Source organism: Bubalus kerabau, chromosome 1, assembly GCF_029407905.1.
Source record: "Bubalus kerabau isolate K-KA32 ecotype Philippines breed swamp buffalo chromosome 1, PCC_UOA_SB_1v2, whole genome shotgun sequence".
Lineage (NCBI taxonomy): Eukaryota > Metazoa > Chordata > Mammalia > Artiodactyla > Bovidae > Bubalus > Bubalus kerabau.
The window spans coordinates 248866465-248890264 of record NC_073624.1 but is presented as its reverse complement, the minus strand read 5'-3'; the positions used below and the strand labels follow the sequence as shown (position 1 = coordinate 248890264).

The 23800-nt window shown below is 35.9% G+C and overlaps 1 protein-coding gene across 9 annotated transcripts in view; it reads right to left on the bottom strand.

Annotated features, from left to right (window-relative positions):
- Positions 1–7296: 7296 nt before the first annotated feature.
- LOC129638082 (teneurin-2-like) overlaps positions 7297–23800 on the bottom strand; it is an 810988-nt gene continuing 794484 nt past the window's right edge. For 8 of the 9 annotated variants that reach the window (XM_055562648.1, XM_055562638.1, XM_055562666.1 and 5 more), the window contains 2 exons: positions 11463–11537; positions 7297–7671 (listed from right to left, as the gene is read on the bottom strand). In XM_055562648.1, the coding sequence (XP_055418623.1) occupies positions 7379–7671; positions 11463–11537 (368 nt within the window). In that variant the 3' untranslated portion in view covers positions 7297–7378. The remainder of the gene's footprint in view (positions 7672–11462; positions 11538–23800) is intronic. The other variant, XM_055562685.1, reaches the window with a different exon arrangement.

Here is a 23800-nt window from a genome sequence, read left to right as displayed (position 1 = left end):
AGAAACACAATTTGAAATAATGGTCATCCAAAAGGGATTAAAGTGTGGTTTTTGTTTTGTTTTTGAAGGATTGAGGCAATATTTTCTTTAGCTACCGTGGAAGTTAAATCACCTACATATCAGCCTCAAAGGTACAAATTATTATCCTATGATTTTTATAGTTACTTCATTAACTATTCTAACTCAAAACATATTTGCTTTCGTGAAGAGCAAAATTATGAGCTCTTGGCTATTTTTGTCTGGTGCTTATAGTAAAACTTTATATATGTTCCAGGCATTCTCTGTAATTTTTACATGTGGGCTGGGGGTGAAGAGAGGAGTAGAGTGGATCATAACACACAAAATAAATTTAAGAATATGTAAGAGGAGTAGAGTGGGGCAGAAACCTACTGGCAGGTCTTAGGTGTGTTTAATTACAGGGCACTCTAATGTAAAATGTACTTAGGAGCTGGTTTTTTTTTTTTTTTTTTAATGTTTTTTTTTTTAATTTTATTTTATTTTTAAACTTTACATAATTGTATTAGTTTTGCCAAATATCAAAATGAATCTGCCACAGGTATACATGTGTTCCCCATCCTGAACCCTCCTCCCTCCTCCCTCCCCATTCCATCCCTCTGGGTCGTCCCAGTGCACCAGCCCCAAGCATCCAGTATCGTGCATTGAACTTGGACTGGCAACTCGTTTCATACATGATATTTTACATGTTTCAATGCCATTCTTCCAAATCTTCCCACCCTCTCCCTCTCTCACAGAGTCCATAAGACTGTTCTATACATCAGTGTCTCTTTTGCTGTCTCATACACAGGGTTATTGTTACCATCTTTCTAAATTCCATATATATGTGTTAGTATACTGTATCGGTGTTTTTCTTTCTGGCTTACTTCACTCTGTATAATAAGCTCCAGTTTCATCCACCTCATTAGAACTGATTCAAATGTATTCTTTTTAATGGCTGAGTAATACTCCATTGTGTATATGTACCACAGCTTTCTCATCCATTCATCTGCTGATGGACATCTAGGTTGCTTCCATGTCCTGGCTATTATAAACAGTGCTGCGATGAACATTGGGGTACACGTGTCTCTTTCCCTTCTGGTTTCCTCAGTGTGTATGCCCAGCAGTGGGATTGCTGGATCATAAGGCAGTTCTATTTCCAGTTTTTTAAGGAATCTCCACACTGTTCTCCATAGTGGCTGTACTAGTTTGCATTCCCACCAACAGTGCAAAAGGGTTCCCTTTTCTCCACACCCTCTCCAGCATTTATTGTGCCAATAAAATGGACAACGTGGAAGAAATGGACAAATTCTTAGAAAAGTACAACTTTCCAAAACTCGATCAGGAAGAAATAGAAAATCTTAACAGACCCATCACAAGCACGGAAATTGAAACTGTAATCAAAAATCTTCCAGCAAACAAAAGCCCAGGTCCAGACGGTTTCACAGCTGAATTCTACCAAAAATTTAGAGAGGAGCTAACACCTATCCTGCTCAAACTCTTCCAGAAAATTGCAGAGGATGGTAAACTTCCAAACTCATTCTATGAGGCCACCATCACCCTAATACCAAAACCTGACAAAGATCCCACAAAAAAAGAAAACTGCAGGCCAATATCACTGATGAACATAGATGCAAAAATCCTTAACAAAATTCTAGCAATCAGAATCCAACAACACATTAAAAAGATCATACACCATGACCAAGTGGGCTTTATCCCAGGGATGCAAGGATTCTTCAATATCCGCAAATCAATCAATGTAATACACCACATTAACAAATTGAAAAATAAAAACCATATGATTATCTCAATAGATGCAGAGAAAGCCTTTGACAAAATTCAACATCCATTTATGATAAAAAAACTCTCCAGAAAGCAGGAATAGAAGGAACATACCTCAACATAATCAAAGCTATATATGACAAACCCACAGCAAACATTATCCTCAATGGTGAAAAATTGAAAGCATTTCCTCTAAAGTCAGGAACAAGACAAGGGTGCCCACTTTCACCATTACTATTCAACATAGTTTTGGCCACAGCAATCAGAGCAGAAAAAGAAATAAAAGGAATCCAAATTGGAAAAGAAGAAGTAAAACTCTCACTGTTTGCAGATGACATGATACTCTACATAGAAAACCCTAAAGACTCCACCAGAAAATTACTAGAACTAATCAATGACTATAGTAAAGTTGCAGGATATAAAATCAACACACAGAAATCACTTGCATTCCTATACACTAATAATGAGAAAACAGAAAGAGAAATTAAGGAAACAATTCCATTCACCATTGCAATGGAAAGAATAAAATACTTAGGAATATATCTACCTAAAGAAACTAAAGACCTATATATAGAAAACTATAAAACACTGGTGAAAGAAATCAAAGAGGACACTAACAGATGGAGAAATATACCATGTTCATGGATTGGAAGAATCAATATAGTGAAAATGAGTATACTACCCAAAGCAATCTATAGATTCAATGCAATCCCTATCAAGCTACCAACAGCATTCTTCACAGAGCTAGAACAAATAATTTCACAATTTGTATGGAAATACAAAAAACCTTGAATAGCCAAAGCAATCTTGAGAAAGAAGAATGGAACTGGAGGAATCAACCTACCTGACTTCAGGCTCTACTACAAAGCCACAGTTATCAAGACAGTATGGTACTGGCACAAAGACAGAAATATAGATCAATGGAACAAAATAGAAAGCCCAGAGATAAATCCACGCACATGTGGACACCTTATCTTTGACAAAGGAGGCAAGAATATACAATGGATTAAAGACAATCTCTTTAACAAGTGGTGCTGGGAAATCTGGTCAACCACTTGTAAAAGAATGAAACTAGAACACTTTCTAACACCATACACAAAAATAAACTCAAAATAGATTAAAGATCTCAATGTAAGACCAGAAACTATAAAACTCCTAGAGGAGAACATAGGCAAAACACTCTCTGACATACATCACAGCAGGATCCTCTATGACCCACCTCCCAGAATATTGGAAATAAAAGCAAAAATAAACAAATGGGACCTAATTAACCTTAAAAGCTTCTGCACATCAAAGGAAACTATTAGCAAGGTGAAAAGACAGCCTTCAGAATGGGAGAAGATAATAGCAAATGAAGCAACTGACAAACAACTCATCTCGAGAATATACAAGCAACTCCTACAGCTCAACTCCAGAAAAATAAATGACCCAATCAAAAAATGGGCCAAAGAACTAAATAGACATTTCTCCAAAGAAGACATACAGATGGCTAACAAACACATGAAAAGATGCTCAACATCACTCATTATCAGAGAAATGCAAATCAAAACCACTATGAGGTAGCATTTCACACCAGTCAGAATGGCTGCGACCCAAAAGTCTACAAGGAGCTGGTTTTTGAAGGGAAAGAAGGACGGCTTAAGAAACCCACCTCCTATGACAAGTGAATGCAGTGCATTAGTTTGAGGTACCAATTTACAGACACTGTTGCTGGGACTAGGGAACTCCTTCATCCCATCCAAGTTCACACCTCATGGCTCTATTAACCTGCAGCAAATACTGGGGTGTGCTCAAGTTCTCCAGCAGAGGGAGAAACACTAGAGACCTCTTCCAAGAGGACTCGCAATCTAATAGCATCTGGATTCCACAAACACACTTTACACAAATCCATTATATGCCAAGAGCCAGCTTGCTTTGTAAATGCATTTGGTGAAATGTAATGGAATTAACCCAACATTTATATTTTCAACCTCAAAGTATATTAGGAGAATTATAAATTTCCCAATTGACAACAGATGTAAATGAACATTGTCCTTATTTACTTTGGGTGGAAACAAACAGGACAAAGGAAGGATATTTTTGCTAAAGCTTCATCCAAGGTCAGATTTGTTTTCTATGATTTCTGGCTTCCTATCCCAGAGCCAAGCTTATTTTCTTTGTCTTTTCCTCCCCACCCCCTGTTTCTGGATTTCCAATAAAATAACTGAAACTAGAATTATGCTTTAAAAAAAAAAAAAAAACCTCAAGGATATTTTTAAGTCCCCAAGGTGAAGAAACTGCCTAAGGGAGTCAAGGGTACGTAGACCAGGTTTTTTACAGTGTGTGCTATTTCGCATTTTTAAGAAGGCAATTAGTTATTCTTGTGTATTAGTGACTGTCCCATTTTCTCCATAACTCAGGTGATAAAAAGGGCCTTGGAGAGGACATATTTTAAGTGGGACATTTATTACCCAAAAAAAGGAATGATTCTAATTTAGAGTTACTGGGAAAGCCCTTTCTATAGATGCAGTCAAATTTCACAGCTGCAAAAATTTGGCCTTGCTGTTTGCAACTCACACTGCTGTTTCTAGCTAAGCCCTTGTTAGCTTAAAGATAGAGTTAAAGAATCTGATAAAATAACCTGAACATTAGCGCTTTATCTATTTAAAGTGATCCAACAGTACAATATTAATTTGGTGGCCATGGAGTATGTGTAAGACGCAGAGCTGTGAGTGGTGATAACCTTGAAGAATCTACACTGGGAAAAAGAAAAAAAAGAAGGACAAATTCATCTGTGTGTTCAGTGTGATGGGACTTTCAAGTTACTAGTTCCTAGTAGGTCATTTTTGCCACAGCAGCGGGTACAAAAGACTGTTAGTAGTCAGCGGTTTTTATTACATGAGTTTGAAGGTAGGATCCATGTTTTATGTTATAGAGAGTCAAGTTGATTTTTGAGACCTGCCTTGACTTGCTACCTATGCATAGCAAAACCACAACTGGAGTTTTTTTTAAGGGAGATTTTAAATAAGAACTGTGAATATCTCTGTACCCCAAGATAGCACCATAAAAGTGAAATAAAAATATATGGGGTCCAAAGAAGAGATTCATTCTGTGTCCACATACCCTTAAATATAAAATGAGATTGGAGACATTCTTTCTTAAAGTGTAGATTCCCATTACTTCCTCTTCAAGAGATACATGCCTAAAAGGTTATTGATTTGGTTCTGAAGGACAGAGTGTTTATTATGGAGGAAGTCATGGTGGGGCACGAGTGTGAGAAATTAATGATGGCTTTGTAAGTGTCCATACTGTGGCATGGAACCAGTGGGGAAACTGTCAATCTATATGATAATACATTCCCAAACTTCAAAAAATCAGTCAGGTGAAAACGCATTGATTTTTTGTGTGTGTGAGCTAAAAAGAATTTGTCAAAAAGAAAGAGCAAAAAGTTGACTGAAGTAACACCTCAGTCTTCAGAGTAGCTCACACCTCACTTTTTATTTGGTTAAGGAATTTATGAGGTAATGTGGACACTTTCTTATTTTTATTTCTAGTCCCCAAGAAGACAGAGCCTGAATTATCTATATCATTGGAATATATAAAATACTGAGAAAATTAAAGCAGAGAAAAGGAACACATTCTATCTGTAAGTTTTGAAATAACCATCTATTACCTAAACTTGAACTCTAACTTCAGAACCACTTTCATGCTCTGTCAAATGCAGGAACAAAAGAATTGCTTCCTGGTTCCAAGTGCATTATCTACGGTCATGAAATTCTGACTATATTAGAACTAGCATTACTGCGAAAAATCATCACACTATATTTAAGGGATATTTCCTATCAGGACTTGGATTTATACAGAGTTGCCCCAGGTGAAAACTGTTTGAATACAGTGTTTCAAATTATATTGGAAAAAAAGTGACTGCTATTGGTTTACCAAATACATCTTGACTTGTAAAATTCATTCCTCCCTAAAGGTTGTAGGTAAATTCAAGGCAAGTATTTTTGCTCCCTTTGCTTCACTAGAAACCTCTCCTCATTAGCTGAGTTTTTAAGAGGTATATAGCTTAAAAAGAAAGAGTATAAATTCTAGAAATATGTATAGGTGATTCTTTATAGATCCCACGAGACCAGTGAGAATTCCAACCAGAATATTTTCTAAAATATGTTGTTTAAGGTGTGCTGTAAGTTCTTGAATTACAAGTGATTTTATTTATTAGGCAATCAAACTGCCTGCATTTCAATAATGTCTGACACACACCAAAGCTGAAACAGTACATCAGTAAATGGATTCAATGTATGCCTTTATGAAAACTTCTAAAAGTAATTTCCTATCAAATAAGCACCTTTAGAGTGTTGAATGTGCCAAGTGTCAGAATTTTGTTAAAATTCAAAAGGAGTCAAGTGCAGATTTTTCCTTAAGAGTACACCTTGATTAGCTACATGAACTGAGGCATAATAAGACACATTCCCTTGTCCCCACTAGAGAATAAACTATTTCAGAATTAAACATAAATTTAAATGCAATATGGTGACATCTTTTTGAATATACGCAACTTACCCTGGATATGATGTATTAATATTTTCAACATGGTTTGGAGATTAAATGATATTTAGCTATGCTTTTGCATTTACAACAAGCTGTCTGCCTGCAAATTTCTTTTTTTTTAATGCAAGAAAATACTTAGAGCTACTCTAGTAGATGTTTACAATGTTTTATAGAAACCTTAACTGATCTATTTGTAAACATTTTAATGGTAATTCTTTTAGCAAACACAAAATCTATTCATAACAAACCACATAGCATTTGATGTTTTCTCCATAAATCCACCGTACCTAATGCAATTTATCTTTTAAAAAATGTTTTGGGCTCAACACGGTTCTGAGTTGGTAAGAAAGCCACAAATAAGCACCTTATCTCTTTAATGACTTGCTTGAGCTTTCCTATATTTACTGCTTAATGATCGGAAGCATTTAATTTTCAAAGTTTCATTAAAACCCATCTACAAAGCTGGATGGATAAGCAATAGTGATTTGTGATAGAAGGTGTGGGAAGCCATTAACCTACATAGGTACCAAGGAGAAGAGTAAACATAGAAAAGAATACTTTTTTGAAGACAAGTCTCTTCCTATTTGTCATTATTAAACTCCAGAGCATCTGTTCCAAGTTTGATCTTCAATACGGATATGAGGCATTGCTGCCTGGAAATGAAAGTCTAAGATAAGGTAGGATTCTTAAGAGATCTTCATGAAAAAAAATAACCCAGGTTGCCGTTTACTGGGAAGGGGAAATCAATACAAAGACCTAGAAACTTGTGGAGAGAGGACATTTTCTAGGTATAGGTCATAGTTTATCAAGTTGCCTCTTTTGCAATGTAATTTACTTGCTAATAAGACCAACTGATGATGTCTTAACAGTGTGTTATCATCAAAATGAGATTTTAAAATTCTCTCCTCATTTCTTGTGTGTTCGAGGTTTGCTGGTTTATTTTCCCTCAGCTCAGTGTGGGTAGACAAGGTCGATTTAAAAGAAAATGAATGGTTTTATATGCCTCTTTATTAAAAAAAAAAAAAATCCCAAACCCCACATGGTACAGTCCCCAAAATATTCAAAAAAATATTTAAGAAGCAGGCCTACCGTTCTCATCATCTGACTTATTTTCGTTGTCAGAATCAGTCAAGGTAAGGGCCGAGTTTTCACGACTGGACAGGCCGGAACTGCGCCTGGATTTTATCCCTCTCCCCCACAATCTGATGGCATGTTCTGGAGACATCCCTCCCTCTGTATCGGAGTCGGCGTCAGACCCTGTGCTCAGGGAGTAGCCCTGGTGAAGGATCCCCATGTCGGAACAGTAGCCACTTCGGTGTGGGGAGGGCTCACAGATTCCCAGTTCCGCAAGGGTGAAGTTAGTTCCTAGGGTGACAGCAAACAAAGAGACCGATTAAAATTTGTGAAACGATTTCAAATTTCAAATTTATTCTTACAAAAAGCAGACAGTTTTTCCTAGTCAAAAAATATACCAGGTTTGCCATAGTATACAGCTAGGCAAGAGTATTTAGGCTATTGGGGTGTATTTGAGAACTACAGCAACAAAAAAGTAAACAACTGAGATTAATTTTAATCCTAGGACAGGATGTTCAGATTTTATTTCAAAAATTTCTAATTATTTACTGATGTCTAGGTAGCACCAGGTAGCCGATAAAACACTGGATTTATAAGAAGAACTAATATATACCAAGCACTTCCTTTGCTCCAGGTATCTTTTATTCTGTAATTTTTCTTCTTATATTTAAAAAGTTCACAACTTTACGATGATGATAACATTACTATAATCATTCTGTCATTAGGGAAACTGAGGAACAGAGAACTTAAGTGACTTACCCAAGGTCACACATCTAGACTGTAGCAAAACCTGGATCTGATCCTTGAGCAGTCTGTCTTCATGCCAAAGAAGCTTAATCCTCCAATAAATGGGAGTGGTGGCCAGGAGACCTGGGGACCAGTCCTAGCTTTCCACGGGTAAGTCCCACTGTGGCAACTCTTTTAACAACTTGAGCCTCAGTTTTCTCTTCTGTAAAATCTGGGTATTAATCTCTTAAATTCCTCTCAGAATCACTGCATGGTTTATATGTGATAAGATATACACCCGAGTATTATTTTTCAAGTAAGAATAGGTAAGGTGTTACTTTAGTCAGAATCGTAGGGATGGAGTCAGTCCATTTTTATTTATTTATTTATTTTCATTGAAGTATAGCTGATTGACAGTCTTGTGTTAGTTCAGGTGTACTGCAAAGTGAATCAGTTATATATACATATACACATACATATATCCACCTCTTTATCAGATTTTTTCCCTATATAGATTATTACAGAACACTAAGTACAGTTTTCTGTGCTATACACTAGGTCCTTATTAGTTATCTATGTTATACATATAGTAGTGTGTATATGATAAACTCAATCTCTTAGTCTATCACTTCCCCCCTACATTTCCCCTCTGGTAACCATAATTTGACTGTGAGATCTGTGTTTCTGATTTGTAAATAAGTTCATTTGTATTATTTTTAAATCAGTTTCCACATAAAAGTGATTTCATATAAGACTGTTTTAAAATGATATCAATTTCTTTTTGCTAATACAATTGGAAACCACAAATGAGTTTTATCACATGTATCCATGTGGGAACTGAAGGGATGGGCCCCTGGTTGAGGGGGAGCAGAAAAGAATAAGCATTTATTGAACATGCTCACACTACCATGTGCTGGGCATGGGGCCAGGTACTCTAAGAGGCTTCATCTCATTTAAATCTCATAAAAGCACAGCAGTTTAGGTGTTAACCACTTTACAGGGAGGCTGAATACAGTCTCCAAGGTCACACTTGGGCAAGTGGCAGATCCACGGCTCACCCCTGCATCTGTAGATCCCAAGTCTATGCTCTCTCTACAGTGTCAAATGGTCCCAATCAAAAACCAGTCTGGCAACAGTTTTGAACAGTGAGTGTGCTATCTATTTGTATGCTTTAATAGCCAGCTTTAGAAAAGACATTTTAAGGTTTCACTGCATATTAGATGAAATCACGTGGCACACCGTACTTACTGACATTTAAATCTGTCCCTATTCATGGACAATGAAAAAATATATAATGAAGAAATGCACTCTTATGCTATTAATATCAATGAAGAAAATCTAAATAACACAAAACTCATGGGTTTGTTTTCTCTCTCTATTGATTTCATTAGAGCCACTCATTGTTCAAACTCATGACATAATGAACACTGAATGTCTACATACATGATAGCATTTCTCAGATTTTACTTTTAAGAAGCCCCAGACAACTGCGTATATTAAACTCATACGAAGTTAATTTGTCATAGACACAAGTATTTTTATTCTGAGGCTTTACTTTATTGCACAATGGACTTCTACAGCCTTCTTTTGCTGTGTTAATGGAGTCAAATCCAATACTATACATAATTGCCTCTGGAGAATGAACCTGTTCATTGGAGAGACGACTCTACTACCTGAGTAGGGAGGAAGGATATTCTCACTGCCAATCAGCACAGTTCTAACCGGTTATTCCCTGAGCGGAGTTTCATGATGCTGTCTCTACTCAATGTATTCTCTTCCAGATTGCATCCTTGGCAATTAGGTATTATCTTCTAATTGTATACTAAAATGTGTATTTCAGTTTTAGTAGTCTATAAAACTCAAGTGGGTTCATATATATATGAAACACTTCTATCTATATTGCTGTTTTTCTCATGCTTCAGTCGTTGGAAAAAAGTCATTTCACATGAGCATTCTTCCATCTTGCCTTCTGAGCTCAGGTTTACTCTGGAGGATCATGAGATACACTGCTTCCTTTTCCTTCATTAAAGGAAAGAAGCCCAAACTAAAACATACATGTTTTTATTTCACATGTGGTAATTTTGATTCCATTTGAAATGGAGTGTGCATGTATTAAGGCAACATTCCTGATTGTCTATTTCACATCTCATTATCTGGAACTAGGCTTCAAAGACCTCCTCACAAAGAGAGATACAGCCATGTGAGCAGAGGAAGCCTCAACTTTCTGAGGAGTCCATGTGCTCCTCAATCTGGGTACTAGAATTCATAGACAGGAAGCCTAGAACATGGCAGGCTGAGGAATAAATGCAGTGCCCTTTCTTTGGTTAGAACATTTACTTGATGATAACAAATGAAAATATGTTTCTGTTAAACTTGAAACAAACATGAGCTCTTCATCAATCAGTGAAAATTTGCATACATTTTTAAGTCACCACAGTGTTAGAAAAAACACTTCAAGAGCTCCAACTCTTGAGTTCCAACTCTTGCACTTCAAGAGTTCCAACTTCAAGCTTACAAACCTGAAGCTGAACAAGCAATGTTGTGAAGAAAATGGAAGGTATTATACCAAATTCATCCGAAAAAGTTAAGCTCACACTTACAGAAAGCCAAGTTTTCCTCTAAAAACAGAATTGTTTCTTCAAAAATATCCCTTTCTAAACTCTTTGGCTTCATCTTCCACTGGGACCGCACTTCCTCAATGCTATGCTTCCCACAATTCCTAGTTCGGTAACTTTTTGCTCTCAACTAACTCATAGAAGAGAAAACCTTGCTCTTAGGTGTCTGGGACAGATTACGGACCAAGCTTTTCCCAAGTTTGCTGGCTTAACAACGTAATGTTGGAGAGTCATGGACATGGTAGAAAGGAAAGATTGGTCTATCATTTATTAAATCATTCAACAAATATTTATTGTTCCTAGTGCTGTGCTAGACACTGGGGATTTAACAGTGAGCAGTATAAAACTACAGTCATGACATTTATAGTCTAATCGGGAAAGGGGCATTAATCAAAGAATCACATAAAAAAGTACAATCTATACAATGATAAATACTACGTAGAAAAGGGACAGGGAGCCATGAAAGGTCATTCCTTCATTTTGTCACAGCTTGCCCACATGTTCATCTAGTGGCAGACATGAGGGACTAGGAATTACTCCACCTAGAAGCTTACTCCACCCCTCCCATTTGCTCTTATCATACCCAGTTTCCCAAACATCCCTCCAAATGAATTTCTTTAGACAAGCAATTTTCATGTATTTTGTCTTAAAGCATGAAGCGCTCATATTATACCACTCTGCTTAGCATGTAAATAGTATGGGGGATGTTAATACTATGTCAACTTATTGTTTTACACTTACTTTGCTCATTGATGGAAGACTGATTTGGCTCTAATTCATCTTGTATAATTATGTCTTTATTAAGCTCCATGGCAGCTTTGAATAGAAGAGAGAAACTAGTCATTGTGTGATTCTCCAAGCTAAGATTTCTAGTGGAAAGCAGTCAACATTTCATTCCTTCTTTACTATCTTGCAGAACGATAAAAAAAGAGGCACAACATTTAAGTATTCATGGAACACATATTCACACTCTCTCTGCCTCCAACCTCCCTGATATCACTAATGCAAGTGGGTGTGGATGATGTCTCTGACTCCTCTCAGTTATGATTTTTTTGCTGTTGTCAATACACAGCTTAGTGTTGTCCCATATTACATTGTCAAGACCAGAGTCAATATCTATATAAATGAATGATTACACAAAATAAATGGTATTTATATCATGGAATTTTATTATAATTTAAAGTGTTATCAATGTCTGAATATTGCCATTGAGCAAATGCCAATGTCTAAAAACTGTTAGATGATCAGGATAGCAGAACACAAGTTTTTAAAAACAACTCAGATGATAAGTCTCTTTTGCTTTAAGTCATCTTTTATTATGAGATGAGTTTTTATTTTATATTGGAGTATAGCTGATTAATGTGATCATTTCAGGTGCACAGCAGAGCAACTCAGCTATATATACACATGCATCCACTCTCCCTCAAACTCCCCTCCCATCCAGGATGCCATATAACATTGAGCAGAGTTCCTTGCAATATACAGAAGGCCCTTGTTGGTTATCCATTTTAAATATAGCAGTGTGGACACGTCTTCTTTTAAATCATAACCTCGGTATATGACCCAGATCCTTTCCAAAGATTTTTTAGAGAAAAATTTTGCAGTAGATTTCAGGAGTCATCCTTTGACCAACTAATTTTACTTGGGGATACAATCCTAAAGAAGGATATGTCACTGCACTGTGATCTTGGCTTTATTTTCAAAGTTCTTACCAACTTCTCACACTTTGAAATAACCTTTAAGTAGGAAAAACACATATGTCGCTAAGTCAGAATTACCATGTCATGGTAATACCAGTGAATACAAATAGCACTGAAAATGTCAGGATTTGAACAGATTTTCTACTATGAGGGCAGAAAGATAAAAGTTAACTGTAGTAATGGCCTAAATGTTTACTATGTGAGTCCCCTGAGTCTAAGAGAAGAAATTTCACACATGGGAAGAAAAGTTGCCGTAGCATGAAAACAGTCAATAGTAATCATTTACGAAATAATCTCCACCTATGCCCATCCACTTATTACCACTATCTCTTCTCATATCAACCACCATATTAATGTCAATCATCAATTAGTTGCTGATAATGGGAAATGATATGGTACCAATCTAAGATTAAATTATAAAACTGGTGAAGATGCAGATTTCTATGAAGTCAGTAAAAGTAATACTAAAAACACTAGAATCATAATCAAGACTACAAAATAACCAAGATCTAACAGAATTAAGCTATTAAGAGAAAATAAAGATGAATGTTGGCATGGTAATGTCAACTGTTGGTGGGAATGTAAATTGATACAGCCACTATGGAGAACAGTATGGGGGTTCTTTAAAAATACTAAAAATAGAGCTCCCATATGACCCAGTGATTCCACCACTGGGGCAAATACCCTGAGAAAACCATAGTTCAAAAAGACACATGCACCCCGATGTTCACTGCAGCACTACTTACAATAGCCAGGGCACGGGAACAGCCATAAGGGATGGATAAAGACGATGTGGGGGCTGTGTGTGTGTGTGTATACGCATACATATACAATGGAATATTACTTAGCCATAAAAGAGAATGAAATTGGGTCACTTGCAAAAATGTGGATGGACCCAGGGTCTGTCATACACAGTGAAGTCAGAAAGAGAAAAACAAATTAACACATATATGTGAACTCTAGAAAAATGGCACAAATGAGCCATTGGGAGATTGGGATTGATGCACTGTTATGTGTGAAACAGTTAGCTAGTGGGAACCTCCTACATAGCATGGGGAGCTCAGTTCAGTGTTCTGTGGTGACCGAGATGGGTGGGATGGCAGGAAGGGTGGGAGGCAGGGTCAAGAGGGAGAGGATATATGTATGCTGCTGCTGCTAAGTCGCTTCAGTCGTGTCCAACTCTTTACGACCCACCAGGCTTTACCAGCCCACCAGGCTCCCCGGTCCCTGGGATTCTCCAGGCAAGAACACTGGAGTGGGTTGCCATTTCCTTCTCCAATGCATGAAAGTGAAAAGTGAAAGTGAAGTCGCTCAGTCGTGTCCGACTCTTAGCGACCCCATGGACTGGAGCCCACCAGGCTCCTCCGTCCATAGGAGTTTCCAGGCAAGAGTACTGGAGTGGGGTGCCATTGCTTTCTATGGGGTATATGTATACATGTAGCTAATTTACTTTGTTGTATATATTGTGAAGCAACTATACCCCAATTAAAAAAAAATCCTGGAAATAGAAAAGGTGAGGGACTTGTAGTTCTAGATCAAGATGAAATTTCCCACTTCTCTATATGCCTGTCTTTAAGGACAGCTAAAATCCCTGGACTGTACATGTAAAAACTACATAAAATGAGTCTAAAAGAGGTATGTAAGAAGATAGATCTATTTCTTCCTGGGACCTGGAGGAAAAGATAGCGGTGAGTTCTCTGGGTTTCCTTTCTGCCTCATATTTCCCAGATGTGGATAGAGAAATTTGCTCGAGAAATCTGCAAACTGTACCAACAGAAGCAGAACAAAGTAAAGCCTATTCCAATGAGGCGTCCTTCCCCATCTCCACAAACATACTAGGGTGGAATCAAAGACCAACTGGGGATTGGAATTATTATTGTCACTGAGGGGTGATGAGCTTTCCCTGATTCCCCTACAGAGGGTCGCTGGAGGAGATGAAGGGAACCTCGACGCCCATCTGCACACAGTGGTAATGAAGTGCCCTTCCTTCTCCTTGCTGGTGTTTGAGGAGGATAAATGTTAAATCTAATTTCACTACCACTGGGGGACTCACAGAGAATTCAAAGGAGGTAGCCCTCTCCCTCTCAAGCAGGTTGGTATATGCAGGGTCCTAGTAGGGAGTCTGAAACCCCAACTCTGCAAGGAGGCAGCCCTCCCCACTCCACCCCAATTGCCCCGCTTGTCAAAGTGAGTCAAGCGAGGAACCTGGGCTTTCACTTCCACCTGCCAGTTAAGCCTCAGGGTCCCACTGTTCCCAAAGGCTTGGTATCAGAGGAGGCCTACTGAAACAATATTTAAATAAGATCCATATTTTTGAAACAATACTTCCAATAGCCAGGATACAATAAAAAATCATTCATCACACCAAGAATCAGGAAAATCTCAATGTGAATGAAGAAAAATAATTATTAATAAGAAATTAACTAGAGGCCATTTGGAAGATTAAAGAATCTAAATATTTTTGTTTTTGCAAAATATGGCCCTCTGTGATCATGCTGCAAAATGCAACTCAGAATGAAAGATGAAATATTGTACACTCATACAGTTGTGCCATAAAATGTATATTGTGCCCCACACAAATTATTATTCTTTATCCTTTTGAATAATTATAGTGCAGCTGGAATAATAAATTGTATTAAACATAAAATATACTCTTGATAATCAATCTTATTTTCTCAAGATAAAGTCACAATAAATTATATTTACTATTTAATATGAAATATTGCTTCTTTCTAAACAGTGATTCATTTTTGAAGTGGCCTTTTTTCTAGGATCATTTATCCTAAGACAAAGAGAATCTCTTATAAATAAACATGGGTCACTTTTCTTGAGCAAATGTTAGACTCTACATTTTAAAGTCAGGGATGAATCCTGACTCCAAATTTTTGTACCAGATATTTAAGAAAAGAACACAAATTATAATACCATAGTTCTCTTTATCACAGAGTGAAGTAATTTAATCTAATGCCATAAGCTTTTGCAAACTAGAAAGCTATCAGGCAAAATAGGAAATTATAAGAGATAAAACACAACTTTTATTTTGGTTTGATTCATCAAAATATATCACCAAATTATTACATTTAATGTTGAAACTTTAAATTTTGCACAGTTAAAGATATGTATAAGTGATACAAAATATTCCATCCAAAACAAATACCAACATTATCTAAAATTCTATTTTCACACATATTTAAAATCTACATATCTGTACATGCAATGGTAACAAATTTGAAAGCCAATGAAGGAGCTACTTAATGAATTCTAATGTTTTATACTTGTGTATACTAAAATTCTTCACATCAACTCTCTCTTAATGCCCTTCTAAAGTTCATCCGATTTTACACATTCAGATATTTTCCCAAATGTTGACAAAACTGTTCACAAAATATCCTGTGGCTTAAAACCACAGAGTAGGTGTACATGTATTATTATTCATAAAATGTAAGTCTAATATTTATATTTCAAAAATATCCTTTACAAATCGAAATTTTCTTTTGTGTATAGCCTAAAATGTTCATATTTTAATATTTTTAAACTTGCAGAATTATTACTTTGGTCTCTACCTGAATCTCTGACATGTCACAACTTATCAGATTTGTAACCAGGATCATTCCAATGTTAATAAACACTTTCCAAATCAAAAAAAACACCAAAGGCTAGTGAAGACAGGAACGTTTCCAGTATTCAAGGTTTTCCTGTAAGCTTTATCCCCTCAAAGTCAAAAGTGAACGTGGCATTCTCCTCTGATATGGCATTTTCATGTTCCAATCTGAACAAAGCCCAATTGGAAAACCCAAAAGCCGACTACAACAAAAGTTTCTCCTGAACAACTGCCAGTTCATAAATAGAAATGAAATGCTCCAGAGCTTGCTGGAGACTCTTTTCTGCTGATGAAAATTCCAACAAGATTAAAAATCAATTCCAGTATTAAAAACTATAGCAATCAGTTATCCTATGTAAGAGCATTACAAAGGCATACAGTCATCTGACCCTGTGAGACTCTGCTTCTTCAAACAGTTTTTTGTTCATCAGAAAAAATAAAGAAAGCAAAGGACAAGAGTGGATGAGCTGCAATGGTCTAACTGTTCTGAGTTTGAGAATGTAAGATTAGCTTATGCTTTCTGAGAGCTTCAGAAGGTGGCAGGCACTGTCTTAGATGCTGCTATATACAGATTTCCAGTTAATTAGTGTAGCAGCCTTGTAAAATAGTCACTACCTACATAGCCAAGGGTTCAAATGGGATTCCACTGTTTGTTTTAAAAATACTTGTGGACCATATATTCTTAGAATTAATTACTTCTGATGAGTCTCCACTTACTTTATAAAATACACGTAAAAATAGCACCTGCTTTTATAAGATTCTTTTGAACATTGAGTTAGATAAGGCAGGTCAAAGTGCTTACAACACTGCCTGCCACTCAGTAATTACACAACAAATGTAGATAATATGATGATCATTGGCTTACAATGAAGGAACTTGCTTTTTTTAAAAAATTACAGGAGTATTAACACTTTATGTTTCTTGAGTTGTTTTTGAAAGTTTTGGAACAATACATTTTTCTAGGGATGTATTTTCTAGGGATAAGCTTTTCCAGGGACGTATGCCTGTTTCATCTACGTCTTCAAATGGGTTGGCACAAATTTATCCAAGTATTTTTAAATCCCTTTAAATTTCTTCTGGGTTTGTAGACTGCTTCTTTTTTTTTTTTTAATTCCTGATATTATTTTATTTGTGCTTTCTTTTGACTGGATTGGTTTCAGCAATGATCAATTGTTTTTGTCTTTCAATAAACAAATTTTTGCTTTCCTGGTTCTATCTACTATCTATACATGTTTTCTAGTTTATTCATTTTTATGGTTTTACATATATATATATATATATATATATATGCACACAAATTACCCCTTTCTCTTTCCTTCTTTGAGTATAGACAATTGATTTTTTTCATATGTTTAAAATTTGATTTCTTATGCCATCAGTGTTCAGCCATTTTTCCTTTTTATTATAAACATTTCAGGCTATGTATTTCTAAGGACCATTTTCAATGCATCTCACAGGTTTTGACTCACAGCATCTTCACTGGCTTAGATCTAAATATTTTTATGTTTCTAATGAACTTATTTATTGCATTTACAAATGTATTGGGGTATTTTGTATATATTTCTGGTTTTGAGCTCTAATTTACCTGCATTTAGCTAAAGAGCATCATTTTTATATTACTAAACTTTCAAGCAATTTTTAAATTTCCTCCATAGCCTGATAAATTTTTAAAAGTATTTCATATCCACTTGAGAGAAACATATGTTCTCTAATTATTAGGTGCAAGATTTTACATATTTCAATGAAACCAAATTATTAATCCTGTGTTCAATTTTTCTACATGGTACTAATTTGCTATTTAATTGTCTTATCAAGAATTGAAAGTTATATGATGAATTTTCCTACTATGATGGGTGTTTCTCCCCACAGCTTTATCTGCATTTGCATTATGTCAATTTAAGGCTATATTATAGGGCTTCCCTGGTAGCTCAGTTAGTAAAGAATCTGCTTGCAGTGCAGGAGAGCTGGATTTGATCCTTGGGTTGGGAAGATCCCCTGGAGAAGGAAATGGCAACCCACTCCAGTATTCTTGCCTGGAAAATCCCATGGACAGAGGAGCCTGGAGGGCTACAGTCCATGGGGTTGCAAGAGTTGGACACAACTGAACAACTAAACCAAGGCTATATTATAGGTATATGTTTAGAATAAGTATAATAATTATAATTTTCTGATGGATTGAACATTGTCATTAATATGTAGTGACTCTTTATCTCCAATAAATTTTGAGATTATATCTGCTTTTTAATCATTGATTATATTTTACAAGGAATTTGTCCATTTCATTTAATTTGCCAAGGTTAATGACAATGTTCTTGAATACACACAGGATCCATAACGATATTCCTTCTTTCATTCCTGATTTGGAGTATTTGTGTATTCTCTTTTTTTCTTCTTGATTATTTTAGCGATTGCTTTATCAATTTTATCAGTTTTTCAAAGACCAGCTTTTGGCTTTAATATTTTCATTTACTGCTTCTTTTCCATTTCTTTAATTTTTGTTCTCATCTTAATTATTTATGACTTATTTTGGGTTTCTTTGTTTAGCCTTTTCTAGTTTCTTGTGGTAGAAATGTAGATCATTGATTTAAAAACAATTTTTATTTCTTAAATAAAAATACAAACCTATCATCTGCCCCTCTTTACCTGCATCTCACAAATTTGGATATGTTGTACATTCCATTATCATTCAATTCCAGATATTCTCTAATTTCTCTTGTACTACTTTGATTAATGGATTACTTAGAAATACGTAGTTTTATTTCCACATATTTGGGGCTTGTCTAGATTTCTTTATTGTTAATGTGATTTCTCACTTAAGTACTTGGTGGACAGAGAACCAATTCTCTAGGATTCCCTCTTGAAATTAACTTAGACTCTCTTTGTAATCCTTTGGTCAATTTCAAATATCCATCTTTTTCTCTGGTAATACTCGTGGTCTCAAAGTCTAGTTTGCCTGATATAAAAATGTTCAGCTTTGTTAAGGTTACTATAAACAGTGAACATTATGTCTAATTTCCTTCCTTTACTTTCAACTGTTCTGTGTCTTTGTATTTAAAATGCATCTCTTGTGGACAGCATATATTCAGGATTTGCTATTTAAATAATCAGACAATCTCTTCCTTTTAATCAGTGTACATTTATATTAATGTAATTTTTTTATTTGTCTGGATTCAGGTTCACCACTTTGCTGTTTTTCCTGTTTGTCTCTTTTCTGATGTTCCTCTTCTCTACCTTCACTTGGGTTGATAATTTTTTTTTTAATTCTATTTTAATTTTCTATTGGATTCTTATCTATATCTCAACATAATGTTTTTAGTGGTAGCTTTAGGGATTACAATATGTATGTTATATCAGTCTATTTAGAGCTCTAATCTTACTTGATACAAGCTGTTCTTCCATTTCTATGACTTCCTGATTTCTTTATTCTAAAAAATTCTCATTGTCTTTTAAATATCTACTCACTCCCAAGCTCTTTATTGTCTTCACTAATTAAACTAAGACTATTCTTCTCTCCTAATGTTTCTATTATATTTTTAACATTATATTCTTTCTGTGCCATCTCTTTCTAATTTCTTCTGGTTATTTTTTTTTCAGTTGACCAATTTTCTTTTTAATTGTGCCTGATGTCATATTTACTGTATGCACTAAAGTTTTTATTTCAACAATTATGTATTGACTATTTCTTTTATAAAATTTATATATCTTAAGTGTTTCTATTCCATTTTTCTATTATATTCTTACTTGCTAATTTGCATATTATACACAGTTGAAAGTATGTAACTGACAAATTCTAAGGTTTTAGGGCTTTAAGAATCAAAAATCGTTGTTTGTTGACTAGTTCACTCTTAAAGTTTTGTTTTCTTACATACTTAATTAGATTTAACTTTAGCTGACATTAGTTTATTTTAGTTTTTAAAAATCACAAGGGCCTATAGTAAAGACTCTTGTCTCCTGAAAAATGTCTAACTGCTCCCTTTCAGAGACTCTTCACCACACGTCTCTTATCAGATTTCCAGAATAACATAGGAATCTCAGTTTCATGTCTTGCATCTTGCTCTGAGTTCAAGGTCAGATCTCCCAGTTGAAACTCTGAGGGCAACCCTTTTCTCTCACTGAAGTTCTCCTATGAGCTTGCAATTCAATCTTCACATTTCTGACTTCAGCTCATTTTTAGCTCTTATTTTGTTCTGTTTTATTTATTTAGAGATTTCTCGTACTCTCAGGACCATGTTGTTTTGATCAAGCTAGTTAATATTTCTATGTTTCAAATTTCTCACCTGTAAAATGGAGGAAATTACAGCAGTACCTATCTGAAAAGGTCACTGTGTTGATGAACAAGTATATATACAAATGTAGAACAGAATAAATACTCAATAAATATTAGTTATCTATGATGTTACCTGGTAAGTGTAAAACTACAAAGTGATGGGCATGATTTCATTTTCAAACTTTTCCTACCCCTATACAAATGAAATACTTTTTCCTATTAAGCTGCATATATTTAAATATATTTAATACTTATTCTATTATGTTATGTAATATCCTGCTTTCTCAAAGTAATATAAAGAAGATTTGATATGTCAGTATAGAAGCTACCAGTATTAGCTGAAATTTTGACAAAGGCATATGACATTTGCATTCTCAGCACTCATGAAGGTCCCTGTCTCCATCATGTACTTGATGTTTTGAAAACATTTTGACTTTCCCATCACTGAAGAATCATTCTAGAGCTCAAGAGTTAATTAACTCATCTACAGTCTGACATCTAGTGAGATGGATAGATCACAGTCTATCACCAGGTGAAAATATGTATAACAGGTATTTTGCTTCAGTAACTAATCAGGATCTACACTGTAACTGCAAATATTTGGGGGAGAAATGTTAATGATGTATTCTTGTTTGTAAATCAATTCCCTTAAATCAAATGCTTCATCACCAATTACTGTCAGGATTTAGGTACTTGTCTAAAACCAATGTAAGCATCCAGCCATTGAGCTTGTAGAAAAATAACACAACCACAGTTTCCTAGTGCCTGTTAGCATCCGTTAAACAGGGAGAGGATAATTGAAACTGAGTCAAGGGTTTTCCTTTTCTTCCTTTCCCACCTTGCTTCCTGTGTTTCAAACACATGTCGTAGGTTACAAATACATGTAAAGCCTTAATTACATTTAACATCTGGCAGCTGTTGACTTGCAGAGTTGTTGAGTCACATAAATTCCAAGTCAGAAAGAAATTCAGGAATAGAAGGCAGAAGTTTGCCCAATGGAGGAAAAAAATCTTATGTCATCACAGCTGAAATACTCCACTATCAGCACTATTATATTCACGGTGTGAGCGATGCGGTAACTAATCAGTCTCAGCAACACCAGAGACTATCTCACCACTAAAATACATATTTCCAAAGTGACTGAAGTCATCAGCCGAGGGACTTTTCAAGTATTGCTTTCAATGGGTGATGGATGTGTACCTGTACTGGAGACAACTTCATGGGGATTTTAGTCTCTAGAGATATCAACTGATAACTTTTCAACAGCAAGATCTTCACACCCTCTATTCAACACTTCACCAAAGTTAGATGTGTTAAGTAATTTAATTCAGACACTGCTTACTTTAGGAAGAAATAAGTCTCCTGAGAAACTGGCACCAAGAGCTGTAAACCTTTAACTCTGGCCACCATTTGCCACATGATACAATTTTATGAGGAGAGAACTGTCAGAAATCATGGTCTTTGTCTTAATAGACATAGATCTCAAAATCCAAATATCAAGTTACAAAGGCACAGTTAGAAAAATACGAGTGATATGCATTGCATATCACATAGTGTATAGATACCTATACACTAATGGGATAATTTTGAACTGGAAAAATAAACCTTAAATTCGTAATAGCAATAACTTCTGGAGATGAAGTTGGGGAGCATTTAGAAAAAGATTTGAAACGAATTTGACAAAATGGTAACACTTGTTAATTGGAAATGATGAGTATTATATGCTTTATTCTTTGTACTTTTCTGTGATTTGAAATTTTTTTCCTAAAGGTTAAAATAATTAAAAATAGAAGGCTTGGACCGATCTAACTCCATTACCAACTTTAAAATATCCTGTGATATAATAATTTTCTCGTTGTTCTGTCATTCAAAATTTTTATGTTTATATTTTGAGTTAAACTAAAAAGAAATGCCTTTAGTTTCATGCCTCTTTAAGTTCCAGCCAATCAGAAATAAACTCATGAAGCAAAGTAAATGTAGTCAATGAATAAACAAACTGTTGTACATTCAATGGAGAAGGAAATGGCAACCCACTCCAGTATTCCTGCCTGGGAAATCCCATGGACAGAGAAGCCTGGTGGGCTAGAGTTATGGGGTCACAAAGAATCAGACATGACTCAGTGACTGAACATGGTACATTCAGACAATAGAATATTATTCAGGACTAAAAGGAAATAATCTATCAGGCCATGAAAAGACATAGACTAAACTTAAATCCATATTACTAAATGAAAGAACCCAATCTGAAATGGCTACATATGTATGATTTCAAGTATGGGGCCTTCTGAAAAAGGCAAAACTGTGGAGACTATAGAAAGGTAAGTGGTTGCCAGGAATCGGGCAGGGGAGATGAGGAAGCTGGACATGTAGTATTTTCAGGACAGTGAACCTACTCTATATGATACTGTAATGATAAAGACTCATATTATACATTTGTTCAAACCCACAGAATGTGTAGCATTAAGTGTGAACTGTAATGGAAACCATGGACACCGGGTGATTATGATGTGTCAGTGTCTTGACAGATCCATCAGTTTTAACAAGTATCTGTCATTCTGATGAGGAATGTTGATAATGGGGAGGTTATGCATGTGTGGAAGGGAGCATATGGGGACAATCTGCACCTTCCATTCAATTTTGTCATGAACCTGCAAGTTGCTCAGTCATTTCTGACTCTTTGCGACCCCATGGACTATACAGTCCATGGAATTCTCTAGGCCAGAATACTGGAGTGGATAGCCTTTCCCTTCTCCAGGGGATCTTCCTCACCCAGGGATCGAACCCAGGTCTCCGGCATTGCAGGTGGATTCTTTACCAGCTGAGCCACAAGGGAAGCCCTTCTAAAAATTACTTTTAATTAAAAAAGAAAAAGTAAATGCAACCAACTCATTACATGACAGATACACTGCCAGGAAATCCTTGCACTTTTCTCCCTAAGGGAATGACTCTACATTTCTGTGATTAAGAGTACTTGACAAACAATCCAGAGTCTGAATCTCTACTCCACCACTTATGGTTTGATCACAAACTAGTTAACTGAGCCCTCCTGCCCCCGAGTATCAGTCTCCTTACCTATGAAATAGGTTGAATAATATCGAGGCTCAGAAGACTGTAGAGACCAAGTTATCCACACTCATTAAACACTTAGCAGTGTAGCCAGAGCATAGGGATGCTGAATAAAATGTTCTAGATACACTATCAAGTAGTGGAAACAGCAGCAGAAGCAGAGATTTTAGAGCCCTCACTTGCGGAGTCTACATTTGTAGGTTCGTAGATTGATATAGTTATCTCTCCACCCCAAATCAGAGTGAGGGCTACCCCAAGAATACAGACAGCTTGACCACCTGGGGGCAAACACATGATTACATGAGAGGAGACGTATACCTAAAAGAATGGGTGGGACTTCAGGCAAGCAGATGAAGGGAAAGAGCCCTGTTCATTTCATCAGTATTTATGAAATGCTTAGTAAATGTTTGGGGCTTCCCAGGTGGCTCAGTGGTAAAGAATCTGC